The sequence below is a fragment of the Neoarius graeffei genome, chromosome 25, assembly GCF_027579695.1.
Source record: "Neoarius graeffei isolate fNeoGra1 chromosome 25, fNeoGra1.pri, whole genome shotgun sequence".
Lineage (NCBI taxonomy): Eukaryota > Metazoa > Chordata > Actinopteri > Siluriformes > Ariidae > Neoarius > Neoarius graeffei.
Window position 1 is genome coordinate 34,791,540 of NC_083593.1, and position 23,679 is coordinate 34,815,218.

The 23,679-nt window shown below is 40.3% G+C and overlaps 1 protein-coding gene across 1 annotated transcript in view; it reads right to left on the reverse strand.

Moving 5' to 3' along the window:
- The window catches only part of hephl1b (hephaestin-like 1b), a 48,570-nt gene extending 25,338 nt beyond the window's left edge, over positions 1 to 23,232 (reverse strand). Inside the window, 11 exon segments of the mRNA XM_060908585.1 lie at positions 3,646 to 3,790; positions 3,912 to 4,117; positions 9,290 to 9,421; positions 10,112 to 10,242; positions 10,559 to 10,730; positions 13,581 to 13,835; positions 13,953 to 14,177; positions 15,569 to 15,781; positions 20,693 to 20,937; positions 23,062 to 23,130; positions 23,132 to 23,232. Of these exon segments, the coding sequence (XP_060764568.1) occupies positions 3,646 to 3,790; positions 3,912 to 4,117; positions 9,290 to 9,421; positions 10,112 to 10,242; positions 10,559 to 10,730; positions 13,581 to 13,835; positions 13,953 to 14,177; positions 15,569 to 15,781; positions 20,693 to 20,937; positions 23,062 to 23,130; positions 23,132 to 23,232 (1,894 nt within the window).
- Positions 23,233 to 23,679: the final 447 nt, after the last annotated feature.

The following is a 23,679-nucleotide window of genomic DNA, read 5'->3' on the forward strand; positions in this document are numbered from 1 at the left end:
TTTCTGCTGGAAACCAATGTCCAGTAAGTCCATACGGTTGTAGTGGATATTGAAGTCCGGTACAGACGAACAACATGCAAAAATCTCATCTCATTATCTCTAGCCGCTTTATCCTTCTACAGGGTCGCAGGCAAGCTGGAGCCTATCCCAGCTGACTACGGGCGAAAGGCGGGGTACACCCTGGACAAGTCACCAGGTCATCACAGGGCTGACACATAGACACAGACAACCATTCACACTCACAGTCAATTTAGAGTCACCAGTTAACCTAACCTGCATGTCTTTGGACTGTGGGGGAAACCGGAGCACCCGGAGGAAACCCACGCGGACATGGGGAGAACATGCAAACTCTGCACAGAAAGGCCCTTGCTGGCCCAGGGCTCGAACCCAGGACCTTCTTGCTGTGAGGCGACAGCGCTAACCACTACACCACCGTGCCGCCCACATGCAAAAATACACACAAAAAACATAAAAAACATGCACAGGTAGGGAGAGCTTGTAGCCGCAGCCGTTGTAGTAGAATTGTATATAGTAGGGTTTTCCAGAAGAAAAGGTAGAAGTAAAAGCAGAAGTAGACCCAGAAGTAGAGGTGGAAGGCGGAATATGGCGTTTGACCGACAAGATGGCGTCTGTCACAATCTGGATTGGCTGTGACGTCACATGCAAGTGCTCCATACCAGTGAATTCTAAAGGAAAATGTCAGGACATCTGTCCATGAACTGAATCTCAAGAGAAGGTGGGTCATGCAGTAAGACAACAACCCTAAGCACACAAGTCGTTCTACCAAAGATTGGTTAAAGAAGAATATAGTTAACGTTTTGGAATGGCCAAGTCAACGTCCTGACCTTAATCCAATTGAAATGTTGTGGAAGGACCTGAAGCGAGCAGTTCATGTGAGAAAACCCACCAACATCCCGGAGTGGAAGCTGTTCTGTATGGAGGAATGGGCTAAAATTCCTCCAAGCCTGTGTGCAGGACTGATCAACAATTACCGGAAACGTTTAGTTGCAGTTATTGCTGCACAAGGGGGTCACACCAGATACTGAAAGCAAAGGTTCACATACTTTTGCCACTCACAGATATCAGAATCAGAAACACTTTTATTGCTAGGTATGTGGACACACACAAGGAATTTGACTCCAGTTTCACTTAGGTCTCATAGTACAAAAACAGATAAAAAAGTGTATACACAAAACAAACAAACAAAAAACAAACCAAAAAAAAATGTGCAATAGGTGCATAGTGCAAACTAATCCAGGTAAGTCAAGTATGAAATAGATAAATAAACAAAGTATACAGTGTGCACAGAATGACGGTATGAGTGTGCAGATATTTTACAAGTGATATTACTGATACAACCCCGATTCCAAAAAAGTTGGGACAAAGTACAAATTGTAAATAAAAACGGAATGCAATGATGTGGAAGTTTCAAAATTCCATATTTTATTCAGAATAGAAAATAGATGACATATCAAATGTTTAAACTGAGAAAATGTATCATTTAAAGAGAAAAATTAGGTAATTTTAAATTTCATGACAACAACACATCTCAAAAAAGTTGGGACAAGGCCATGTTTACCACTGTGAGACATCCCCTTTTCTCTTTACAACAGTCTGTAAACGTCTGGGGACTGAGGAGACAAGTTGCTCAAGTTTAGGGATAGGAATGTTAACCCATTCTTGTCTAATGTAGGATTCTAGTTGCTCAACTGTCTTAGGTCTTTTTTGTCGTATCTTCTGTTTTATGATGCGCCAAATGTTTTCTATGGGTGAAAGATCTGGACTGCAGGCTGGCCAGTTCAGTACCTGGACCCTTCTTCTACGTAGCCATGATGCTGTAATTGATGCAGTATGTGGTTTGGCATTGTCATGTTGGAAAATGCAAGGTCTTCCCTGAAAGAGATGTCGTCTGGATGGGAGCATATGTTGCTCTAGAACCTGGATATACCTTTCAGCATTGATGGTGTCGTTCCAGATGTGTAAGCTGCCCATGCCACATGCACTAATGCAACCCCATACCATCAGAGATGCAGGCTTCTGAACTGAGCGCTGATAACAACTTGGGTCATCCTTCTCCTCTTTAGTCTGAATGACACGGCGTCCCTGATTTCCATAAAGAACTTCAAATTTTGATTCGTCTGACCACAGAACAGTTTTCCACTTTGCCACAGTCCATTTTAAATGAGCCTTGGCCCAGAGAAGACGTCTGCGCTTCTGGATCATGTTTAGATACGGCTTCTTCTTTGAACTATAGAGTTTTAGCTGGCAATGGCGGATGGCACGGTGAATTGTGTTCACAGATAATGTTCTCTGGAAATATTCCTGAGCCCATTTTGTGATTTCCAAAATAGAAGCATGCCTGTATGTGATGCAGTGCCGTCTAAGGGCCCGAAGATCACGGACACCCAGTATGGTTTTCCAGCCTTGACCCTTACGCACAGAAATTCTTCCAGATTCTCTGAATCTTTTGATGATATTATGCACTGTAGATGATGATATGTTCAAACTCTTTGCAATTTTACACTGTCAAACTCCTTTCTGATATTGCTCCACTATTTGTCGGCGCAGAATTAGGGGGATTGGTGATCCTCTTCACATCTTTACTTCTGAGAGCCGCTGCCACTCCAAGATGCTCTTTTTATACCCAGTCATGTTAATGACCTATTGCCAGTTGACCTAATGAGTTGCAATTTGGTCCCCCAGCTGTTCCTTTTTTGTACCTTTAACTTTACCAGCCTCTTATTGCCCCGTCCCAACTTTTTTGAGATGTGTTGCTGTCATAAAATTTCAAATGAGCCAATATTTGGCATGAAATTTCAAAATGTCTCACTTTCGACATTTGATATGTTGTCTATGTTCTATTGTGAATACAATATCAGTTTTTGAGATTTGTAAATTATTGCATTCCATTTTTATTTACAATTTGTACTTTGTCCCAACTTTTTTGGAATCGGGGTTGTACATGAATCTGGATTTTAGCTGTTCATCACAGAAAGGATTTTCCCTTTTGGTGTAATATGTTGCATAGTTCAAAGATGAAATAGTAAATATAAATAAGTATAAATATAATATCAGTAACAGTCAGCACAGAATGATAGTATGAGTGTGCAGATATTTTGCAAGTGATATTACTGATATATGAATCTGGATTTTAGCTGTTCATCACAGAGACAGCCTGAGGGAAGAAACTATTCTTGTGTCTGGTTGCTTTTGCATACAGTGATCTATATCACCTCCCTGATGGGAGAAGTTTAAACAGTTTTTGACCAGGGTGTGATGGGTCCGCAGAGATGTTACCTGCCCGTTTCCTGACTCTGGACAGGTACAGGTCATTTTCCTCAATAAATAAATGACCAAGTATAATATTTTTGTCTAATTTGCTTAACTGGGTTCTCGTTATCTACTTTTAGGACTTGTGTGAAAACCTGATGATATTTTGGGTCATATTTATGCAGAAATATAGAAAATTCTAAAGGGTTCACAAACTTTCAAGCACCACTGTATTTTAATCATGTAATGAATGAAAAACAGTCGGTCTAAAAGAAATACAAACTCCCAGATTTTCACAATGAAAATGAAACTCAAACTTCAATTGTCTGAGATCATGATTATGAGATGAGTCAGTGAAATGAACATGTCAGCTACCATGCATCTTGTTGCTCTCCTGAAATCCTTCATTCTCTGGGTCTGATTCATTCATCCCATAGATCTGAATGTTCTTCTTCAGGTACCAGCTCAGGTTTTCATCCATAACAGAGAAAAGCAGGAAGAACTCTTTGTCTACACCTATCTTTTTTTATCAACAAAGAATTGAGAAAATTAAAATTTATATTTTTTGAAATGTCCCTATTCTTAAATGCACATCATTGTCTTTCCTTGTTAGACACAGTAAACTGTAGAGAAAATCACACCTGGGTATTATTGGAGCTCAGTGCACCTCTCTTACACACAAGCAGAGGTCCAAAGAGGCCAGAGTTGGTGTCTTTGATGGGGTCACTTGAGGAGAAGTAGAGGTAAGAGATGCAGGCCAGGTCACTTTTAGACGGCCCCTCTCTCACATGCCATGTGTAATTGAAGGAATCTCCTGGCTGCACGTGAGATCCATTTTTCATTGTTCCTGAGAGGCAAATATAAATTATGTAAAAAAAAATATAAACCTGGACATAGCTTGTTATAATTAGTTAAGACTATAGTTAAGGTGCTGTCACCATGTCACCCACAATTAGGATAATTTTACTAAATTTCATAGGAATAGCTGCTGCTAAGTCCAGTCTATCTTTCCTCACTCTGTATGAGTTGTCCAGTGCAAAATCTGACCACTTTGCAGTCAAGATGAAATTTTGTACAGTTTGCCTTCATATTAATCTCGGTTAGCTGGTGATGTTTGCTGATTTACAGTGGTTAAAAGTAATTATGTAATGATACTTCATTACTATTATAAATTATGAGTTTATAAAATTAATATTTTACCTAATGGAATAAAAAAAATCACACTTGTTTAACAATTGTTCTATTAATTACACCTCTATAAAGACAGCTACCATTTTCATCAGTTGTTTCATCACAATTTACCTTTTAGTTATTAACTGATATGGTATTATAACTGATATAACTAATATAATATAATATATTCAATCATGGGTGGCACGGTGGTGTAGTGGTTAGGGCTGTCGCCTCACAGCAAGAAGTTCTGGGTTCAAGCCCTGTGGCCAGCAAGGGCCTTTCTGTGTGGAGTTTGCATGTTCTCCCGATGTCCGCGTGGGTTTCCTCCGGGTGACAGCTACCATTTTCATCAGTTGTTTCATCACAATTTACCTTTTAGTTATTAACTGATATGGTATTATAACTGATATAGCTAATATAATATAATATAATATATTATATTCAATCATGGGCGGCACGGTGGTGTAGTGGTTAGGGCTGTCGCCTCACAGCAAGAAGGTCTGGGTTCAAGCCCTGTGGCCAGCAAGGGCCTTTCTGTGTGGAGTTTGCATGTTCTCCCGATGTCCGCGTGGGTTTCCTCCGGGTGTGCCGGTTTCCCCCACAGTCCAAAGACCTGCAGGTTAGGTTAACTGGTGACTCTAAATTGACCGTAGGTGTGAGTGTGAATGGTTGTCTGTGTCTATGTGTCGGCCCTGTGATGACCTGGCGACTTGTCCAGGGTGTACCCTGCCTTTCGCCCATAGTCAGCTGGGATAGGCTCCAGCTTGCCTGCGACCCTGTAGAACAGGATAAAGCGGCTAGAGATAATGAGATGAGATATTCAATCATTGGCAGTTTTTCCAAAAGGGCAGCTAGAGCACAGCCCACCATTCAATGTTATTAGTATAGTTATACTAATAAATGTTTCATTCAATAAATGTTATCAGTATAAATACAGAAAGGCCCTCACCGGCTGCTGGGCTCGAACCCAGGACCTTCTTGCTGTGAGGCGACAGTGCTAACCACTACACCACCAGCTAGGGAATCCCCTCAAATTAAACAACTTCCCAGCCATAAAATGGTCTGGGTATTTTTTTATTTTTTAGATATTACAGAAATAAACATATCAGAGGGAACTAAATTTCACCAGTTTTATGAAATTGAAAGGCTGGCTACTTTTAAATGGAGATTACTTTTTAATTGTAACACAACAGTCTTTTGAGTTTACACAGAATGGTGCGAAAAAACACCTTGTTGATAAGAGAGGTCAGAGGAAAATGGCCAGATTGGTTCAACCTGTCAGGAAGGCTATAGTAACTCATAGCAACTCTTTACAACCGTGGTGAGCAGAAAAGCATCTCAGCATGCAACAGCAGAAGACCATATTGGGTTCCACTCCTGCCAGCCAAGAACAGGAATCTTAGAATCAAGAACAAGTTCCTATTAAAGTGGCCGGTGAATGTATAATCAGCTGCTTCTCATGTACAATAATAGAAAAAAGATTAAATTACAGCAGCAAAATGAATCTGGACAGTGAAAGTAGAAGATGTTTGGTTGTGGTTCTGTATCATTGTCTTCTCACCATCTTCATATTCAGCTCCCTCAGAAGACTTGGCCACTTAACTCAGTTGGTTAGAGTGTGGTGCTAATAATGCCAAGGTCACAAGTTTGATCCCTGTACTGGCCAGTTCCCTCCTTTACAGGTCTTGTTGTTTGGCGGCACGGTGGTGTAGTGGTTAGCACAGTCGCCTCACAGCAAGAAGGTAACGGGTTCGAACCCAGCGGCCGGCAAGGGCCTTTCTGTGTGGAGTTTGCATGTTCTGTCTGTGTGGGTTTCCCCCACAATCCAAAGACATGCAGTTAGGTTGATGTGGGGTGGCCTTGGGCTGAGGTGCCCTTGAGCAAGGTACCGAACCCCTGACTGCTCCCTGGGTGCTCTGGGCTGCCCACTGCTCTGGGTGTGTGTGTGTGTTCACTGCTTCAGATGGTTTAAATGCAGAGGATGAATTTCACTGTGCTTGAAGTGTGCATGTGATGAATAAAGGTTTCTTCTTCTTAAAATATACACTCACTGGTCACTTAATTAGGAACACCCATACACCATTCACTTCAAACATCAGAATGGGAAAAAAATTATGATCTCTGTGACTTTCACTGTGGCATAGGTGTTGGTGCCAGATGAACTGGTTTGAGTATTTCAAAAGCTGCTGATCTCCTGGGGGTTTTCACACACAACAGTCTCTTGAGTTTACACAGAATGGTGCGAAAAAACACCTTGGTGATAAGAGAGGTCAGAGGAAAAATGGCCAGATTGGTTCAACCTGTCAGGAAGGCTATAATAACTCATAGCAACTCTTTACAACCGTGGTGAACAGAAAAGCATCTCAGCATGCAACAGCAGAAGACCATATTGGGTTCCACTCCTGCCAGTCAAGAACAGGAATCTTAGAATCAAGAACAAGTTCCTATTAAAGTGGCCGGTGAGTGTGTGTGTGTGTGTGTGTGTATATATATATATATATATATATATATATATATATATATATATATATTAGTGCTGTCAAGCGATTAAAATATTTAATCGCGATTAATGTCGCGACTGTAATAGTTAACTCGCGATTAATCGCAATTTAATTGCACATTTTTGTCACATGAAAAACCATTGTAATTCTCTTATCAGCATAAAAATGTGAATGGGCTTGCTTTGTACCAATGTTTTTTTTATTGCAAAGCATAACACGTCTTGACACAGCCACTGCAAAGTGAAACCTAAGCCGAGCACCGGGGCTAGCAAAAGAACCATGAGTGAAGTGATCTACTGCTTGAGTTAGTCTAATCAGAGAGACAGGTTACACAGCCCCGGTAGGCGTGAGTTGGGTGTATCGTTACAGCCCTAATATATATATATATATATATATATATTAGGGCTGTAACGATACACCCAACTCACGATTCGATTCGTATCGCGATTTTTGACCCACGATTCGATACGCCCATGAGTTTTTTAAAATGTTTTTTTATAGTAAATTTGACTTAACATTTACTTACTTACATTAACTATTTAATAACAAATAATTCAGACCACTGCAGAGAATGAGTAATATGTATGCAAAAATGAACAAATGTATATCCAAATGTGTTTTATTTCTCAAAATAATACTGTTGAGCAGGAAGCTCTGTTTTTTTTGGTTCTGAAAAAGTCATTTTTCCAAATCGTGTAAATCCGTTAAGATTTTTTTTTGGGGGGGGAGGGGTGGCTCTCTCACTGTCTCACTCTCATAGGGCCAATGATTTTCTGTGATCGCGGAAAACAGATGGAAATTACGGAATTTTTATGGTGAAACATTGCTCGCGTGTCAAAATGTAACTGCCGCAGAAGGCTTCCGCCCAAGCAGACATGCCTTCAGTGTTGCCAGATATTGCTAACGTTTTCCACCCCAAAATATGTTCAAAACCAGCCAAAAAGCACCTAAACCTGCCCAATCTGGCAACACTGCATGCCTTTCCGGTCAAGTGATTGTGATTGGCTTGTGGCACACCTAGCCAGCCAATGAGCTGCTTGTTTACAGATTCGCTCCCCGCGTCGCTGGACGTTGCGTGACTCGCAGAAGGTTGTCGCAGGTCGGCGAAAAAACGACTTACTAATAGATATAAAAAAATAAAAGTAATTTAAGTAAGTTTAAAAATGTAATTTAAATAAAAAGTAAAGTATTCATAAATTGAAGTTTGGAAGCGCCTCCGTTTTGGGGCTGAGGAGAAGTTTGAAAGGGTGTACCGCGATTCTGCCTTCTTGTATCGCGATACGGATCGTGGCTCTGCGTATCACGATTTCGATTTCGATACGCATATCGTTACAGCCCTATATATACAGACAACCTGGAGGGACAAACCCCTACATGGCATGTACCACCGTCAGATAGAGGAAGTGGCTGATATCAAGAAATCCTACCAGTGGCTGGATAATGCAGGACTGACAGACAGCACAGAAGCACTAATCATGGCAGCACAAGAACAGGCCATAAGCACAAGAGCCATAGAGGCCAGGATCTATCAGAGTAGATCAGACCCAAGATGCAGACTGTGCAAAGAAGCCCCTGAAACAGTCCAGCACATAGTAGCAGGGTGTAAGATGCTAGCTGGATCAGCGTACATGGAGAGGCACAACCAATTGGCTGGGATAGTATACAGGAACATCTGCAACCAGTATGGAATAGAAGTACCCAAGTCCCAATGGGCCATACCACAGAAGGTGGCTGAGAACAACAGGGCCAAGGTTCTGTGGGACTTCAGCTTCCAGACTGACAAACAGATCCTGGCTAACCAACCGGACATAGTGGTGGTGGACAAAGAGCAGAAGAGGGTGGTGGTGATAGATGTGGCGATCCCAGCTGACGCCAACATCAGGAAGAAGGAACATGAGAAACTTGAGAAGTATCAAGGGTTGAAAGAGCAGCTGGAACGGATGTGGAAGGTCAAGGGTTGCGTGGTCCCCATGGTAGTGGGGGCACTTGGGGCAGTAACCCCCAAACTGGGAGAGTGGCTCCAGCAAATCCCAGGAACAACATCTGAAGCCTCAGTCCAGAAGAGCGCAGTACTAGGAACATCGAAGCTACTGCGCAGAACCCTCAAACTCCCAGGCCTCTGGTAGAGGACCCGAGCTTGAGGATGACATGGATACACACACCCCCCCCCACCCCCCACCCCCACCCCCGCCGGGGGTGAGAAGATTTTTTTTATATATATATATAAATAATCAGCTGCTTCTCATGTACAATAATAGAAAAAAGATGAAATTGCAGCAGCAAAATGAATCTAGACAGTGAAAGTAGAAGATTGTGGTTGTGGTTCTGCATCATTGTCTTCTCACCATCTTCATATTCAGCTCCCTCAGAAGACTTGGCATATTGAAGGCCATGGGATTGGATGCTGTAATTTCTATCAGCCTTGTTTAGAAATGTGACCTGTAAAATATCCCCAACCTCAGCTCTTAGTACAGGACCTGAGGGAGAACAAAAGCAAATATTAGAGAGCAAGGCAATATAAATATCAATAAAACAGAAAATTACAAAAAAGATACTTCTGTATCTGAATGATATGTGGAAAAATATCTACAGTATCTGACACTTAATATGATTTGGAATGTAAATAATGATATCTGGCTATAATTCCAATACTGTTCTTATATAATAATAATAATAATAATCTCATCTCATTATCTCTAGCCGCTTTATCCTTCTACAGGGTCGCAGGCAAGCTGGAGCCTATCTCAGCTGACTACGGGCGAAAGGCGGGGTACACCCTGGACAAGTCGCCAGGTCATCACAGGGCTGACACATAGACACAGACAACCATTCACACTCACACCTATGGTCAATTTAGAGTCACCAGTTAACCTAACCTGCATGTCTTTGGACTGTGGGGGAAACCGGAGCACCCGGAGGAAACCCACGCGGACACGGGGAGAACATGCAAACTCCACACAGAAAGGCCCTCGCCGGCCACGGGGCTCGAACCCGGACCTTCTTGCTGTGAGGCGACAGCGCTAACCACTACACCACCGTGCCGCCCTAATAATAATAATAATAATAATAATAATAATTTTCATTCACATCATTCTTTATTCTTATAACTGGCTAACTGTTATATACCAAATCCATAATCAATGTCAAATTTAACAAGGTGTGTCTACCTAATATGCCCAGGTGTGCATCCTTGTTGATGGTTTCTGTAAATGTTTCATCAGTGTAAACTCTATAAACCACCTTTGTATATTCTCCACCGAGACGACCATTACCCTTCCCGAAATACAGTTCTGAATGGCTAAGAAGAGTTAAAAAAAAGAATGTAGATAGAGTATAGCATGTATCTTTGAATGACACAAGAGGAAATTCTAGACAACTGTAAAGGTAAATATTCGGAAACATCAGCTGATAAGATGCGTCACCAACAACATCCGGTGACACTCTGAGGAAGACGACAGTCATACATCGAAACATGTCAGGTAAACAAACCAAAAAACTAGATGTCTGATAAAAAAGAAAAAACTAACCTAACTGTAAAGGTAGTCAACAGAAAGTTTAATAACACTATGATGATATAATGCAATTATAAAATAGAAACTTGGGCAGCTCCATACCTTCCACTTTCATTCAGTGAAACATTAGTCAAACTGTCTGTCCCTGATGGGATGTAGTTCCACTGAACCAGCTCAGCAGCAACGAAGTACTTCCTCACTGTACCATGCAGATGAGGGACAGAGTCTGTCTCCCCAGCACACTGTGAAACGTTGAACAGTGCCTGCATACCATCTGCACACAAACATCATTAATCTATCCAGCATGGCACCACAGCTGGTTAGAAACATAGCCCTCACACTGCTTTACATATCCAACAGTGAAAGTTTTAAAAATAAGAATAAGGATTTTTAAATGTATAAATCATTTTCTGTTCCATATTTATTTATTAATTATTTGCTTTAAAAGCCAGGTGGCACGGTGGTATAGTGGTTAGTACTGTTGCCTCACAGCAAGAAGGTCCTGGGTTTGAGCCCAGCGGCTGACAAGGGCCTTTCTGTGTGGAGTTTGCATGTTCTCCCCGTGTCTGTGTGGGTTTCCTCTGGGTGCTCCGGTTTCCCCCACAGTCCAAAGACATGCAGGTTAGGCTAATTGGTGGCTCTAAATTGACTGTAGATGTGAATGGTAGGTTGTCTCTACATGTTAGCCCTGTGATGACCTGGTGACTTGTCCAGGGTGTACCCCATCTCTCACCCATAGTCAGCTGGAATAGGCTCCAGCTTGCTTGTGACCCTGCACAGGATAAGTGGCTACAGATAATGAATGGATGTTTCAAAAACCCATTTTTTGACATACATATTTTCCAACATTTACAACCCTATTTCCAAAAAGGTTGGGATGTTATGTAAACTGTAAATAAGACCAGAACACGATGATTTGCAATTCATGGAAACCCTATATTTCATTGAAAATAGTACAAAGACAACATATCAGATTATGAAACTGAGAAATATTATTCTTTTGTGAAAATTTTCTGCTCATTTTGAATTTAGCAACACATTTCAGAAAAGTTGGGACACGGCCAACAACAGACTGGCAAAGTTGTGTAATTAAAAAAAAAAACTAATTAGGTTAATTGTCAACAGGTCAGTAATATGATTGGGTATAAAAAGAGCATCCCAGAGAGGCGGAGTCTCTCAGAAGTAAAGATGGGGAGGGGTTCACCACTCTGTGAAAGACTGTGTGGGCAAACAGTGCAACAATTTAAGAATAACATTCCTCAATGTAAAATTGCAAAGAATTACATCATCACATCATCTATGGTACACAATATCATTAAAAGGTTCAGAGAATCCGGAGAATCTTTGTACGCAAGAGACAAGGACCAAAACCAACATTGGATGCCCCATGATCTTCAGGCCCTCAGGCAACACTGCATTAAAAACAGACACGATTCTGGAGTGGAAATCACTGCATGGGCTCAGGAACACTTCCGAAAACCATCGTCTGTGAAAACAGTTCATCACTGCATCCACAAGTGCAAGTTAAAACCAGATATAAACAATATCCAGAAACACTGCCACCTTCTCTGGGCCTGAGCTCTTTTAGGATGGACTGAGGTAAAGTGGGAAACTGTCCTGTGGTCTGATGAATTGAAATCTGAAATTCTTTTTGGAAATCATGGACACTGCATCCTCCAGGCTAAAGAGGAGAGGGACCATCTGGCTTGTTATCAGCACACAGTCCTAAAGCCAGCATCTGTGATGGTTTGGGGGGCAGTAGTGCACATGGCATGGGTAGCTTACACATCTGGGAAGGCTCCATTAATGCTGAACGATATCTACAGGATTTGGAGCAACATGCTGCCATCCAGGCAACGTCTTGTTCAGGGAAGGCCTTCTTTGTTTCAGTAATACAATGCCAAACTGCATTCTGAATGTATTACAACTGCATGGCTCCGTAGTAAAAGCGATCGGGTGCTAAACTGACCTGGCTGCAGTCCAGACCTGTCTCTCATTTAAAACATTTGGTGCATTATGAAGTGCAAAATATGACAAAGGAGACCCCGAACTGTTGAGCAGCTGGACAACATTTCACTTTCAAAACTACACACTTGGTCTCCTCAGTTCACAAGCATTTATAGATTATTGTTAAAAATAGATGTGATGCAACACAGTGGTAAAATATGTCCTGTCCCAACTTTTTTGAAACATGTTGCTGGCATTAAGTTCAAAATTAGCTTATATTTTTCAAAAAACAATAAAATTTCCCAGTTTCAACATTTGATATGTTGTCTTTGTATTGTTTTCAATGAAATATAGGGTTTCCATGATTTGCAAATCTTTGCATTCTGTTTTTATTTACAGTTTACACAGCGTCCCAACTTTTTTGGAAATGGGGTTGTATAATATACTGATAATATACCGTATATAATTGCAATATAAATAATGACATTACTATTTACATTTCCATTATGAATGTAATATAACTTTTGAATCCATCCATTATCTGTAGCCACTTATCCTGTTCTACAGGGTCACAGGCAAGCTGGAGCCTATCCCAGCTGACTATGGGCAAGAGGTACACCCTAGACAAGTCACCACATCATCACAGGGCTGACACAGAGACAATTTAGAGCTATCAATTAACCTAACCTGTATGTCTTTGGACTGTGGGGGAAACCAGAGCACCCAGAGGAAACCCATGCAGACACAGGGAGAACATGCAAACTCCACACAGAAAGGCCCTTGCTCGTCACTGGGCTCGAACCCAGGACTTTCTTGCTGTGAGGTGACAGTGCTAACCACTACACCACCATGCTGCCCTCTTTTGAATCTACTCAGTTGCAATATTCAATCCCCCAATCCCCAGTAGCCATTGTACAAGATCCCTACATTCCCAAGATCTCTGTTCTAATTTGAACAAGTTGTTCGACACACTTGTTATAGTTTATGCATATGTCAGCTTTATCAGACTAAGAGACTCATGGGAGAACAGGGTACACACATCTCTTTTATAAGAATGTGGAATTCTATTTATTTTGTAGATACATTGTAAAGTAGATGATACACAGTGTCTGGATCTTTATCATGCATGCTTCAAGATACTTTCAAATGAAACACTTCCTCAAAGCTGAGCGTGTACCTTGCATATGGCTGTTAATCTGACAGTTTAGCAACCATGTTCCTTTTGTTAAGGGCTCCATCTCAGCAGTCATGAAAGAGGCAGGAAACAGGCTGACACTGTCAACACGATGTCCGTGAATCAGCAACGTCTGCCCATGAAAATATACTGAGTGGATGTCCACCTCATTGCCCATGCCAATAAAATGCCATGAAACCTTTTTGTTCTGGCACAGCTCAATCCCAGGAAGGTTCCCATACACATATCCATTAATAACTATAAAATAAGATGAAGAATGATATACAATGGTTAGTATTAGTTTTCAGAATTTCACCTCTGTTTATGGCATTAAGAAAAACTGCCCCAAAGACGGGTGTACAAAGAAACACTTACCGTTCATCTGGTTAGAGAGTTGGAAGTCTGGTTCAGAAGGGTCAACATTAGCTGGCTCCAAACAGAAGGTTTGAATGTTTTCATCTAAGTACCAGCTCAGGTTTTCATTTACCACACTGAACAAGAGGATTAAGTCCTGATCAACATCTGTCCTTTGCACCTGAGAGTAGGTAACCCCTGACAATACCTGGGAATATTCCACTTCAGAAACAGGCTGCAGGACTCCTGATTAAAACAGATCATGGATGTTACAGGTGTAACTGAACAGGAATACATTATTTGGATTGAACGGAAAATGCCTCCTAAATGAATGTGAATACAGATCCAAAAATGTAGAAAGTTTGCCAGAAAGCTTAGAGGTATGGATTCCACAGACAAAAAAAAGTTGGTCAAATGTGAGGTTTTTAATTTAATGTGGAGCTTGTTCCAGGTTTCAGCCAAAGTCCTACATCAGCTATAACACCAAAACTACACAGAAAGACTTGAAACTAGCTCTTCTTTTTCCAGCACTCTGGGGGGGCATTAACTAATTCCTCTTTAAATCTGAATATGAAAAGAGATATGAATATTTTGAGCACTGAACAGATACAGATAATGGCATTTTGTGGTATACGGATGCCAAGGTCTTACTTAATGAATAACAAAAGAAGAGACACAAGTCATTTGTGAAATTACTACCATTTGTGTATGGATATACTGACCCAGGCAATTTAGTTAAATTTTATAGTGGCTAGAGATAATGAGATGAGATGAGATGAGATGATGTAAAAGTTGTATTAGAATACTCAACCAGATAGAGACTGTGACTAAAGTCACAGTAATTGAAGGTCAAGGAAAAGTCAATTGAAGGTCAAGGAAAAGTTGTGCCCTGCCGCACTGAACAAAATAATAAAAAAAACCTGATTGAAAAAAATAATGAAAATTGACATAGTTATAAGTGATTGGAAAAAAAGCCCATTTTTCATGGATCATTCCAGTTCGGTGATCCGGATCAGCACAAAAAGTCATAACAACTTTAATTCAGCCCAGAGGTATTCTGCATGTGAAATTTGGTGATGATTGGTTGAAAACTGAGGGAGAAATAGCATCCTAAAAATGTAATAATAATAATAATAATAATAACTAGATACTGTGACTAAAGTCACAGTGATTTGCACTAGCTCTTGCAAACCGGGACGTCTGGTCACCATACCCTATAAATCCAGAACGGTAAGAGATAGAGAATGATGCTTAGTGAGGGAAAAAAGCCCGTTTTTCATGGATCATTCCTGTTTGGTGATCCAGATCGGCACCAAAAGTCATAACAACTTAATTCAGCCCAGAGGTATTCTTCATGTGAAATTTGGTGATGACTGGTTGAAAACTAAGGGAGAAATAGCATCCTAAAAACATTAGAAGGAGAAAAAAGTAGAAAGATCCTGAGTGAGAATAACAATTTGTGCCAGCACTGCTAGCGCAAATTAATTATTAGCCAAATAAACAGTATTTCCCCAAACACACAACAGCCTTTCACATACCGGTATCCCCCTGTTAGCAGGTGTGTACACATACTGTAAGTGAATGGAAAGCATGGATGGATGTAATGTGCTCCATTGTTTGATGGTTGACTCTTGTACCTTTCTTGCAAGTCAGCAGGGCTCCTATGAGTCCAGAAGAGATGTCTCTGTAGGCAATCACATGTGAATGGTAAGCCCAAGTCAGACAGTTGGGATCTCCCTGAGCAGGAGCAAATGCCGGCTTTACTGTCCAAGTATAAGTATAATTTCCACCAGGAGGAACACCATCATCTTGCTTCTTTGCGCCGAAGGTCCCATCTGGATATAAGGCTCCTAATACACATAGCAACCAATCAGTCCAAGCACTGTACCTTACTTTAAATACAGGAGATCACTGGTAAAATAAATAAATAAATAAAAATACTGATGCTGAACACTTCACTGACTGCCAGTTTGCCCTGGAACAAGACTGAATTACTATTATTAGAGATTAATTCAAGAGGATTAAACCCAACTTCAGTGTTAAATTGAGGGTTATATCATACTTTAACCTACAGTTTAATATCAAATATTTTCCTTCATCATGTAAAATTAGTTCTAATAATAAAAAGGCAATTTTAGAGCTTGGGAAGAGTGCTGGGATGACGATGGCAAATGTATAGGTATGTCTTGTACTTATGTAGTTTACATTCCTACACTATCTTGTATCTCTGTAAAGGGAGCATTTATGACTTATAGCCCAGCAGTAATAAATATGAGATTAGTGCTCTACAACTCTTGCAAATTTAATAAAGAAAGCACAACTTTATTCATCACACACTTGTGAAATTCCTCTCTGCATTTAACCCATCTGAAGCAGTGAACACACACATGCACACACATGTGAGCAATGAGCACACACACATACCCAGAGCAGTGGGCAGCCATGCTAACAGCGCCCAGGGAGCAGTTGGGAGTTAAGTGCATCACTCAAGGGCACCTCAGCCCAAGGCTCATCTAATCTCTTCTCATTATCTCTAGCCGCTTTATCCTGTTCTACAGAGTCTCAGGCAATCTGGAGCCTATCCCAGCTGACTACAGGCGAAAGGCGGGGTACACCCTGGACAAGTCACCAGGTCATCACAGGGCTGACACATAGACACAGACAACCATTCACACTCACATTCACACCTACGGTCAATTTAGAGTCACCAGCTAACCTAACCTGCATGTCTTTGGACTGTGGGGGAAACCGGAGCACCCCAGCCCAAGGCTGTCCCATATTAACCTAACCACATGTCTTTGGACTGTGGAGGGAAACCGGAGCACCCGGAGGAAACCCACACAGACATGGGGAGAACATGCAAACTTCACACAGAAAGGCCCCCGCCGGCCGCTGGGCTCGAACCCAGAACCTTCTTGCTGTGAGGCGACCGTGCTAAGCACTACACCACCGTGCCGCCCATGTTGATCTTTTTAGCTTCCTGTCAAGAATCCTCAAAAATAGAAATTCTTGGAAATAATGCTTTCTCTTATGCATAGTAACAGCCACACGTTGACTTTAAATTGAATAAAATAAAGGCCTCTTGGCTTGGCTTCTTCCATTTAATTGTTTTATCTCATTACTAGCCCTAAACTGCCCCCAGCTCAACTTATTTTGGAATGTGTTGCAGGTCTGAAATGCAGGAATGGATGTATATTAATAAATGAAATGAAATTGACCAGAGAAAGCATGAAATATCCTGGGTTCATACTGTCTGTAATGAAATACAAGTCAAAGTAAATTGAGAAAATCACTGCTTTATGTTTTAATTGCATACCATGATTTGGGGTCATAGTTTAGTATCCAGTGTTGCACCACTTGAGCCATGGAGATAAAGGAATGCTTTATAACAAAATTTTGTTGTACAGTCACCATAAAGCCATTAAATTGAATGTTTCAATCTGGAATACACTGGCATATAACACTGTATGTATATTATATACAACCCCGATTCCAAAAAAGTTGGGACAAAGTACAAATTGTAAATAAAAATGGAATGCAATGATGTGGAAGTTTCAAAATTCCATATTTTATTCAGAATAGAACATAGATGACATATCAAATGTTTAAACTGAGAAAATGTATCATTTAAAGAGAAAAATTAGGTGATTTTAAATTTCATGACAACAACACATCTCAAAAAAGTTGGGACAAGGCCATGTTTACCACTGTGAGACATCCCCTTTTCTCTTTACAACAGTCTGTAAACGTCTGGGGACTGAGGAGACAAGTTGCTCAAGTTTAGGGATAGGAATGTTAACCCATTCTTGTCTAATGTAGGATTCTAGTTGCTCAACTGTCTTAGGTCTTTTTTGTCGTATCTTCCGTTTTATGATGCGCCAAATGTTTTCTATGGGTGAAAGATCTGGACTGCAGGCTGGCCAGTTTAGTGCCCGGACCCTTCTTCTACGCAGCCATGATGCTGTAATTGATGCAGTATGTGGTTTGGCATTGTCATGTTGGAAAATGCAAGGTCTTCCCTGAAAGAGACGTCGTCTGGATGGGAGCATATGTTGCTCTAGAACCTGGATATACCTTTCAGCATCGATGGTGTCTTTCCAGATGTGTAAGCTGCCCATGCCACACGCACTAATGCAACCCCATACCATCAGAGATGCAGGCTTCTGAACTGAGCGCTGATAACAACTTGGGTCGTCCTTCTCCTCTTTAGTCCGAATGACACGGCGTCCCTCATTTCCATAAAGAACTTCAAATTTTGATTCATCTGACCACAGAACAGTTTTCCACTTTGCCACAATCCATTTTAAATGAGCCTTGGCCCAGAGAAGACGTCTGCGCTTCTGGATCATGTTTAGATACGGCTTCTTCTTTGAACTATAGAGTTTTAGCTGGCAACGGTGGATGGCACGGTGAATTGTGTTCACAGATAATGTTCTCTGGAAATATTCCTGAGCCCATTTTGTGATTTCCAATACAGAAGCATGCCTGTATGTGATGCAGTACCGTCTAAGGGCCCGAAGATCACGGGCACCCAGTATGGTTTTCCAGCCTTGACCCTTACGCACAGAGATTCTTCCAGATTCTCTGAATCTTTTGATGATATTATGCACTGTAGATGATGATATGTTCAAACTCTTTGCAATTTTACACTGTCGAACTCCTTTCTGATATTGCTCCACTATTTGTCGGCGCAGAATTAGGGGGATTGGTGATCCTCTTCCCATCTTTACTTCTGAGAGCCGCTGCCACTCCAAGATGCTCTTTTTATACCCAGTCATGTTAATGACCTATTGCCAATTGACCTAATGAGTTGCAATTTGGTCCTCCAGCTGTTCCTTTTTTGTACCTTTAACTTTTCCAGCCTCTTATTGCCCCTGTCCCAACTTTTTTGAGATGTGTTGCTGTCATGAAATTTCCAATGAGCCAATATTTGGCATGAAATTTCAAAATGTCTCACTTTCGACATTTGATATGTTGTCTATGTTCTATTGTGAATACAATATCAGTTTTTGAGATTTGTAAATTATTGCATTCCATTTTTATTTACAATTTGTACTTTGTCCCAACTTTTTTGGAATTGGGGTTGTAAACACAAATCTTTTGTTAACCCTAAGATATGATCAAACGCACACGCACACACACACACTGCTCTTCCTTTCTCACACATGTAACTCTGTGTCTGTCCTTGTTTAGAATTAGTTTAGTTAACTTAATTGGTGTTTTTCCATTATAAATCTCATTTTACTGAACATTTTACTGCCTTGCTATAGGTATTACAAGGAGCCAAACTATTACAATGAGCCAAAATATTCCAAATTAAGCCTCCAGAAAGCAAATCATTGATTATTATTGCCATCAGCTAAATTTCAGGTTTTAATAATTTTGACATATATTAGTTTGAATTGTAATTTCTAATTAAACTTCTGAATTAATAAGGATTTTTTTGAGACTGGTTACCTAATGAGACTGACTTAACGAGACTCATAAGTTAAATTTACAGTGAAGCATCTATATTACTGATGTATATACCTTGAATTTCTAGAGCATTTTTTATAATCAGACCCATTTCCCCTACAATAGAAAGGTAAATGTGTGTAGGCTGGAGGTACGAAATAGGTTTTAGTAATACTGTAAGTATTTGGGTGTACAAGAATGACTTTTTCTGTGGTTATTAGTGGTATTTCACTGGCTCCATGTCCTTCTGCCTGGTGCAGTGGCTGCATTATTACCTCGCTTGGGATGGAGTCCACCAGGGGTGAGGTATTGTTTTCGGTAGGGTTTCTTTCTTTCTTTCTTTCTTTCTTTCTTTCTTTCTTTCTTTCTTTCTTTCTTTCTTTTGTTAATGATATTATAGGAAAATGGCTGGACCAATCTTCATGAAACTTTCAGGATAGATGGGCACTGGTCTAAAATAGAACCTCCAACATTTTGAGGGTCATTCGGTCAAGGTCAAGGTCACCAAAAAGGTCAAAATTGTTTTTTTCCGCCATATCTTCCTTCATATTCATTCAGGTGTGTTCTGATTGGCTGAGAGCAGTACAGTGTGTTCTGATTGGCTGATTTCACGATATCTTCCTTCATATTCATCATAAGTGCTACCAGGCAAGGTTTGTGTTGCCTGGCAACACTTGTTGCTCTTGTTGAGAGAATGATACTTTAGATATTTTTCCAGATAAATGCTACGATACTTCATAGTTTTATCAGTCTCAAGGAAATTAATTTTGCCAGTGTAGGATGTTGGCTCATTATCAGGCTGGCTCCAGTTCAATATCCCTCTGCCCAAAGGAGTAACAATGACACTAATTGAACTCCAACTTTACAGAAAGAAGTCTTTCATATTAGGTGTCAGTGCAGTCCTAGGAAACCTCCCCCCCCCCCACTATTGACTAAGAGACAATAAAAGATAAAGAAAAAGCTGAGTCATTTTCAAGACCTTATCATGTCTCGTCTGGATCATTTGAATAAACTGAAGAAAAAGGATATCCTACATGGAACATAATAACTGCAATGTGACACAAAGTGTCTTTCAGGATTTTTCACATTACTGGTACTCTGTTTTCTTCAAGGAAAGGTGTTTTGTTTTCAAGTAACAAAACTAAACCACAGTTTCGGCAGTTAGCCCTGAGAGATTAAGCTGATCTACTGAATAAGTTTAAGCACATTGACAAAGCCTTCATTCTGCTTTATTGCAACTCAGTTATAAAGCCACGATTTTTAATGTATATTCAGTGTTTTTTTAAAAGATTAGGCAAATGTTTTACCCTCTGAGTCTTTCTCATAGTGGATTCCATGTGGGTGAATTGAATATCTTCTGGAGGCAAAGTTCTTCAGGTGGATCACTATGACATCTTCAACCTCAGCCCGAATCACAGCCCCCAGATAACCCAGCCACGCAGCTTTGAGGATCTCTTGTGTGTATGTCGCATCTGTGTACTGCCTGTATATGGTTTTCTTATACACGTGGCCAATCCGATGGGGACCTTGTAGCAGGAACAATGATGCATGTCTAGAACACAATGAACAATACAAAGGCCTCTAATACTGCTACAATACTGGTGTTTGTATATTATTTTTGTTTTAAAGTTGTATGAAACTAAATGCATTCCACAGAATTCTCAATTTAATCAAGTAAAAACCTCTTGGATACAAATTACTTGGATAATACATTTAGGGCTATAGTCAAGACTGCCACCATCAAGTCCAAAACCAGGACTAGTCTAAACTGAGTAAAGGCCAAGTCTTAAAGAGGTTGAAAACAAATCAAGATAGAGTCCAAATGAAAGCAAAACTGAGTCAAGAGCAAATCCCTTTTTAGGTCAATCTTTTACTTCAAGTAGTTTGCTCCATTTGTGTATTGTGGCAATGATTTGGCAATGTTTGGGCTTTTTTTTTTTTAGAAGAAGGAATTACATCTTGTCAATCCTTGTGCATACATAAACAAAAGACAAAAACATTTTTACAAATTCTCATCCATCCATTATCTGTAGCCACTTATCCTGTCCAACAGGGTCACATGCAAGCTGGAGCCTATCCCAGCTGACTATGGGCAAGAGGCAGGGTACTCTCTGGACAAGTCGCCAGGTCATCACAGGGCTAACACATAGACAACCATTCACACCTATAGTCAATTTAGAGCCACCAATTAGCCTAACCCACATGGAGAGCATGCAAACTCCACACAGAAAGGCCCTCGTTGGCTGCTGGGCTTGAACCCAGGATCTGCTTGCTGTGAGGCGACAGCGCTAATCACTACACCACCGTGCCACCACAAATTCTCTTACAATCCATATTTAGACAGACCACTGCCAAAGACCCAAACAAGTCCAAGTACAAATAATACTCAATGGATACCTTATTGTATGTCTATATGCATGTCTAGAACACAATGAACAACAAACTGGTTTCTAATATTGGTACACAATTATTTTAGGCACATAAAAAGTATGAAAGAGAGGCATTAGGACCTCAGTGCCTCTAAATATAATACTTAATGTGGTTAATTACTACATTGGCATCCATTTAATTAAATTAAAAGGTTGTTCATTCGAAAGGGAACACAACAATGGATTATGCACCTGGAAATAAAACAGAGTTATGGTTCTGCATCTTAAATGGTCTCCAAAATGCATCTATTTTTCTGAAATGGACTGCAAACTAATTATGGGAATAGAACCCAGGGGTGGAAAATACTTGAGAAATTTTATTTCATTACTATTCTGTATGTAAGTATTAGTTTGGGGTATTTGCTGTATACTTTAGTGTTAATGAAATGGGACAATAAGTATGAATCCTTAATTACATTTCTCAGAAAGTTTTTTACTCCTTATATTTTTATTTAGATCTTCAAATCTCAAAAGTCTTTTCTTCTCTCATCTGGTCACTGAAGATATGTTTAAGAGTAGCAACATTTGAACTTTCAGATGACTGCTTTTTTTTCTTTTTTGGTTGAGTAATTTTTGGGTCAGTTTTAATTTTAAGATTTTAATACAATCTCTAAGCTACTTTCCCTTAACTATGGGATCATTTCTCAGTACTTGCTAAGTATCCTATTTCCTTTTAGCTTTTAAAGATACTACGAATCTTAAATGTGCTGATTTATTAAAAAAAAAGTCTCATACTGTTCGATAACATATTGCCTTTTTAGTCATATCACACAGTGTGTTTGTGTTTGTTAGGGCTATGTGATATAAAGATATAGCGATATATTGAGCCAAGCATGACATGATAAAATTTTTGCTAAATGAATAACAAAATAGGGGCGGCACAGTGGTGTAGTGGTTAGTGCTGTCGCCTCACAGCAAGAAGGTCCAGGTTCGAGCCCCGTGGCCGGCGAGGGCCTTTCTGTGTGGAGTTTGCATGTTGTCCGCGTGGGTTTTCTCCGGGTGCTCTGGTTTCCCCCACAGTCCAAAGACATGCAGGTTAGGTTAACTGGTGACTCTAAATTGACTGTAGGTGTGAATGGTTGTCTGTGTCTATGTGTCAGCCCTGTGATGACCTGGCGACTTGTCCAGGGTGTACCCCGCCTTTCGCCCATAGTCAGCTGGGATAGGCTCCAGCTTGCCTGCGACCCTGTAGAACAGGATAAAGTGGCTAGAGATGATGAGATGAATAACAAAATATTAAAACTTACTCATCCTGAGTAACTGGTTTTCCAGTGATATGGTGATAACCTCCTGGAGCATAATCCCAATTCTCTTCATATCCCAGTAAAAAAAGTTCGTGTGATGCCTTCATTTTGTCCAAGGAGCATGTAAAAACTGACGAGACTAAATAACCACCACCGATTTCTATGAAAGTCCATAGTGTGAGCTACAGTGTGTCAGCTGTGAGGTGCAATGAAAGGTAAGATAAAGGTAATGCGAAACATCCCAAAGGCATGAGGAAACTGCACTTCCTACTGTACCACAGCAAGCATGGACCAATAAGGGAGAAATCCACCAAAGTAGCATTTTTTTAGCTGAAATAAATCACTTAATGTTGTTCCAGCTGAATACCAGACTTTATTCTTTCAACATCCATGTTTCTTTCTTATATTAAGTGCAAATTGAATATTGATCATCAGTATAAACATGTCTAGTTAGACTCGCTATTGAAATTCATTTCATCCTTAGGAAGTAAAGATTTTTTATTATACAACCCCGATGACAAAAAAGTTGGGACAAAGTACAAATTGTAAATAAAAATGGAATGCAATGATGTGGAAATTTCAAAATTCCATATTTTATTCAGAATAGAACATAGATGACAT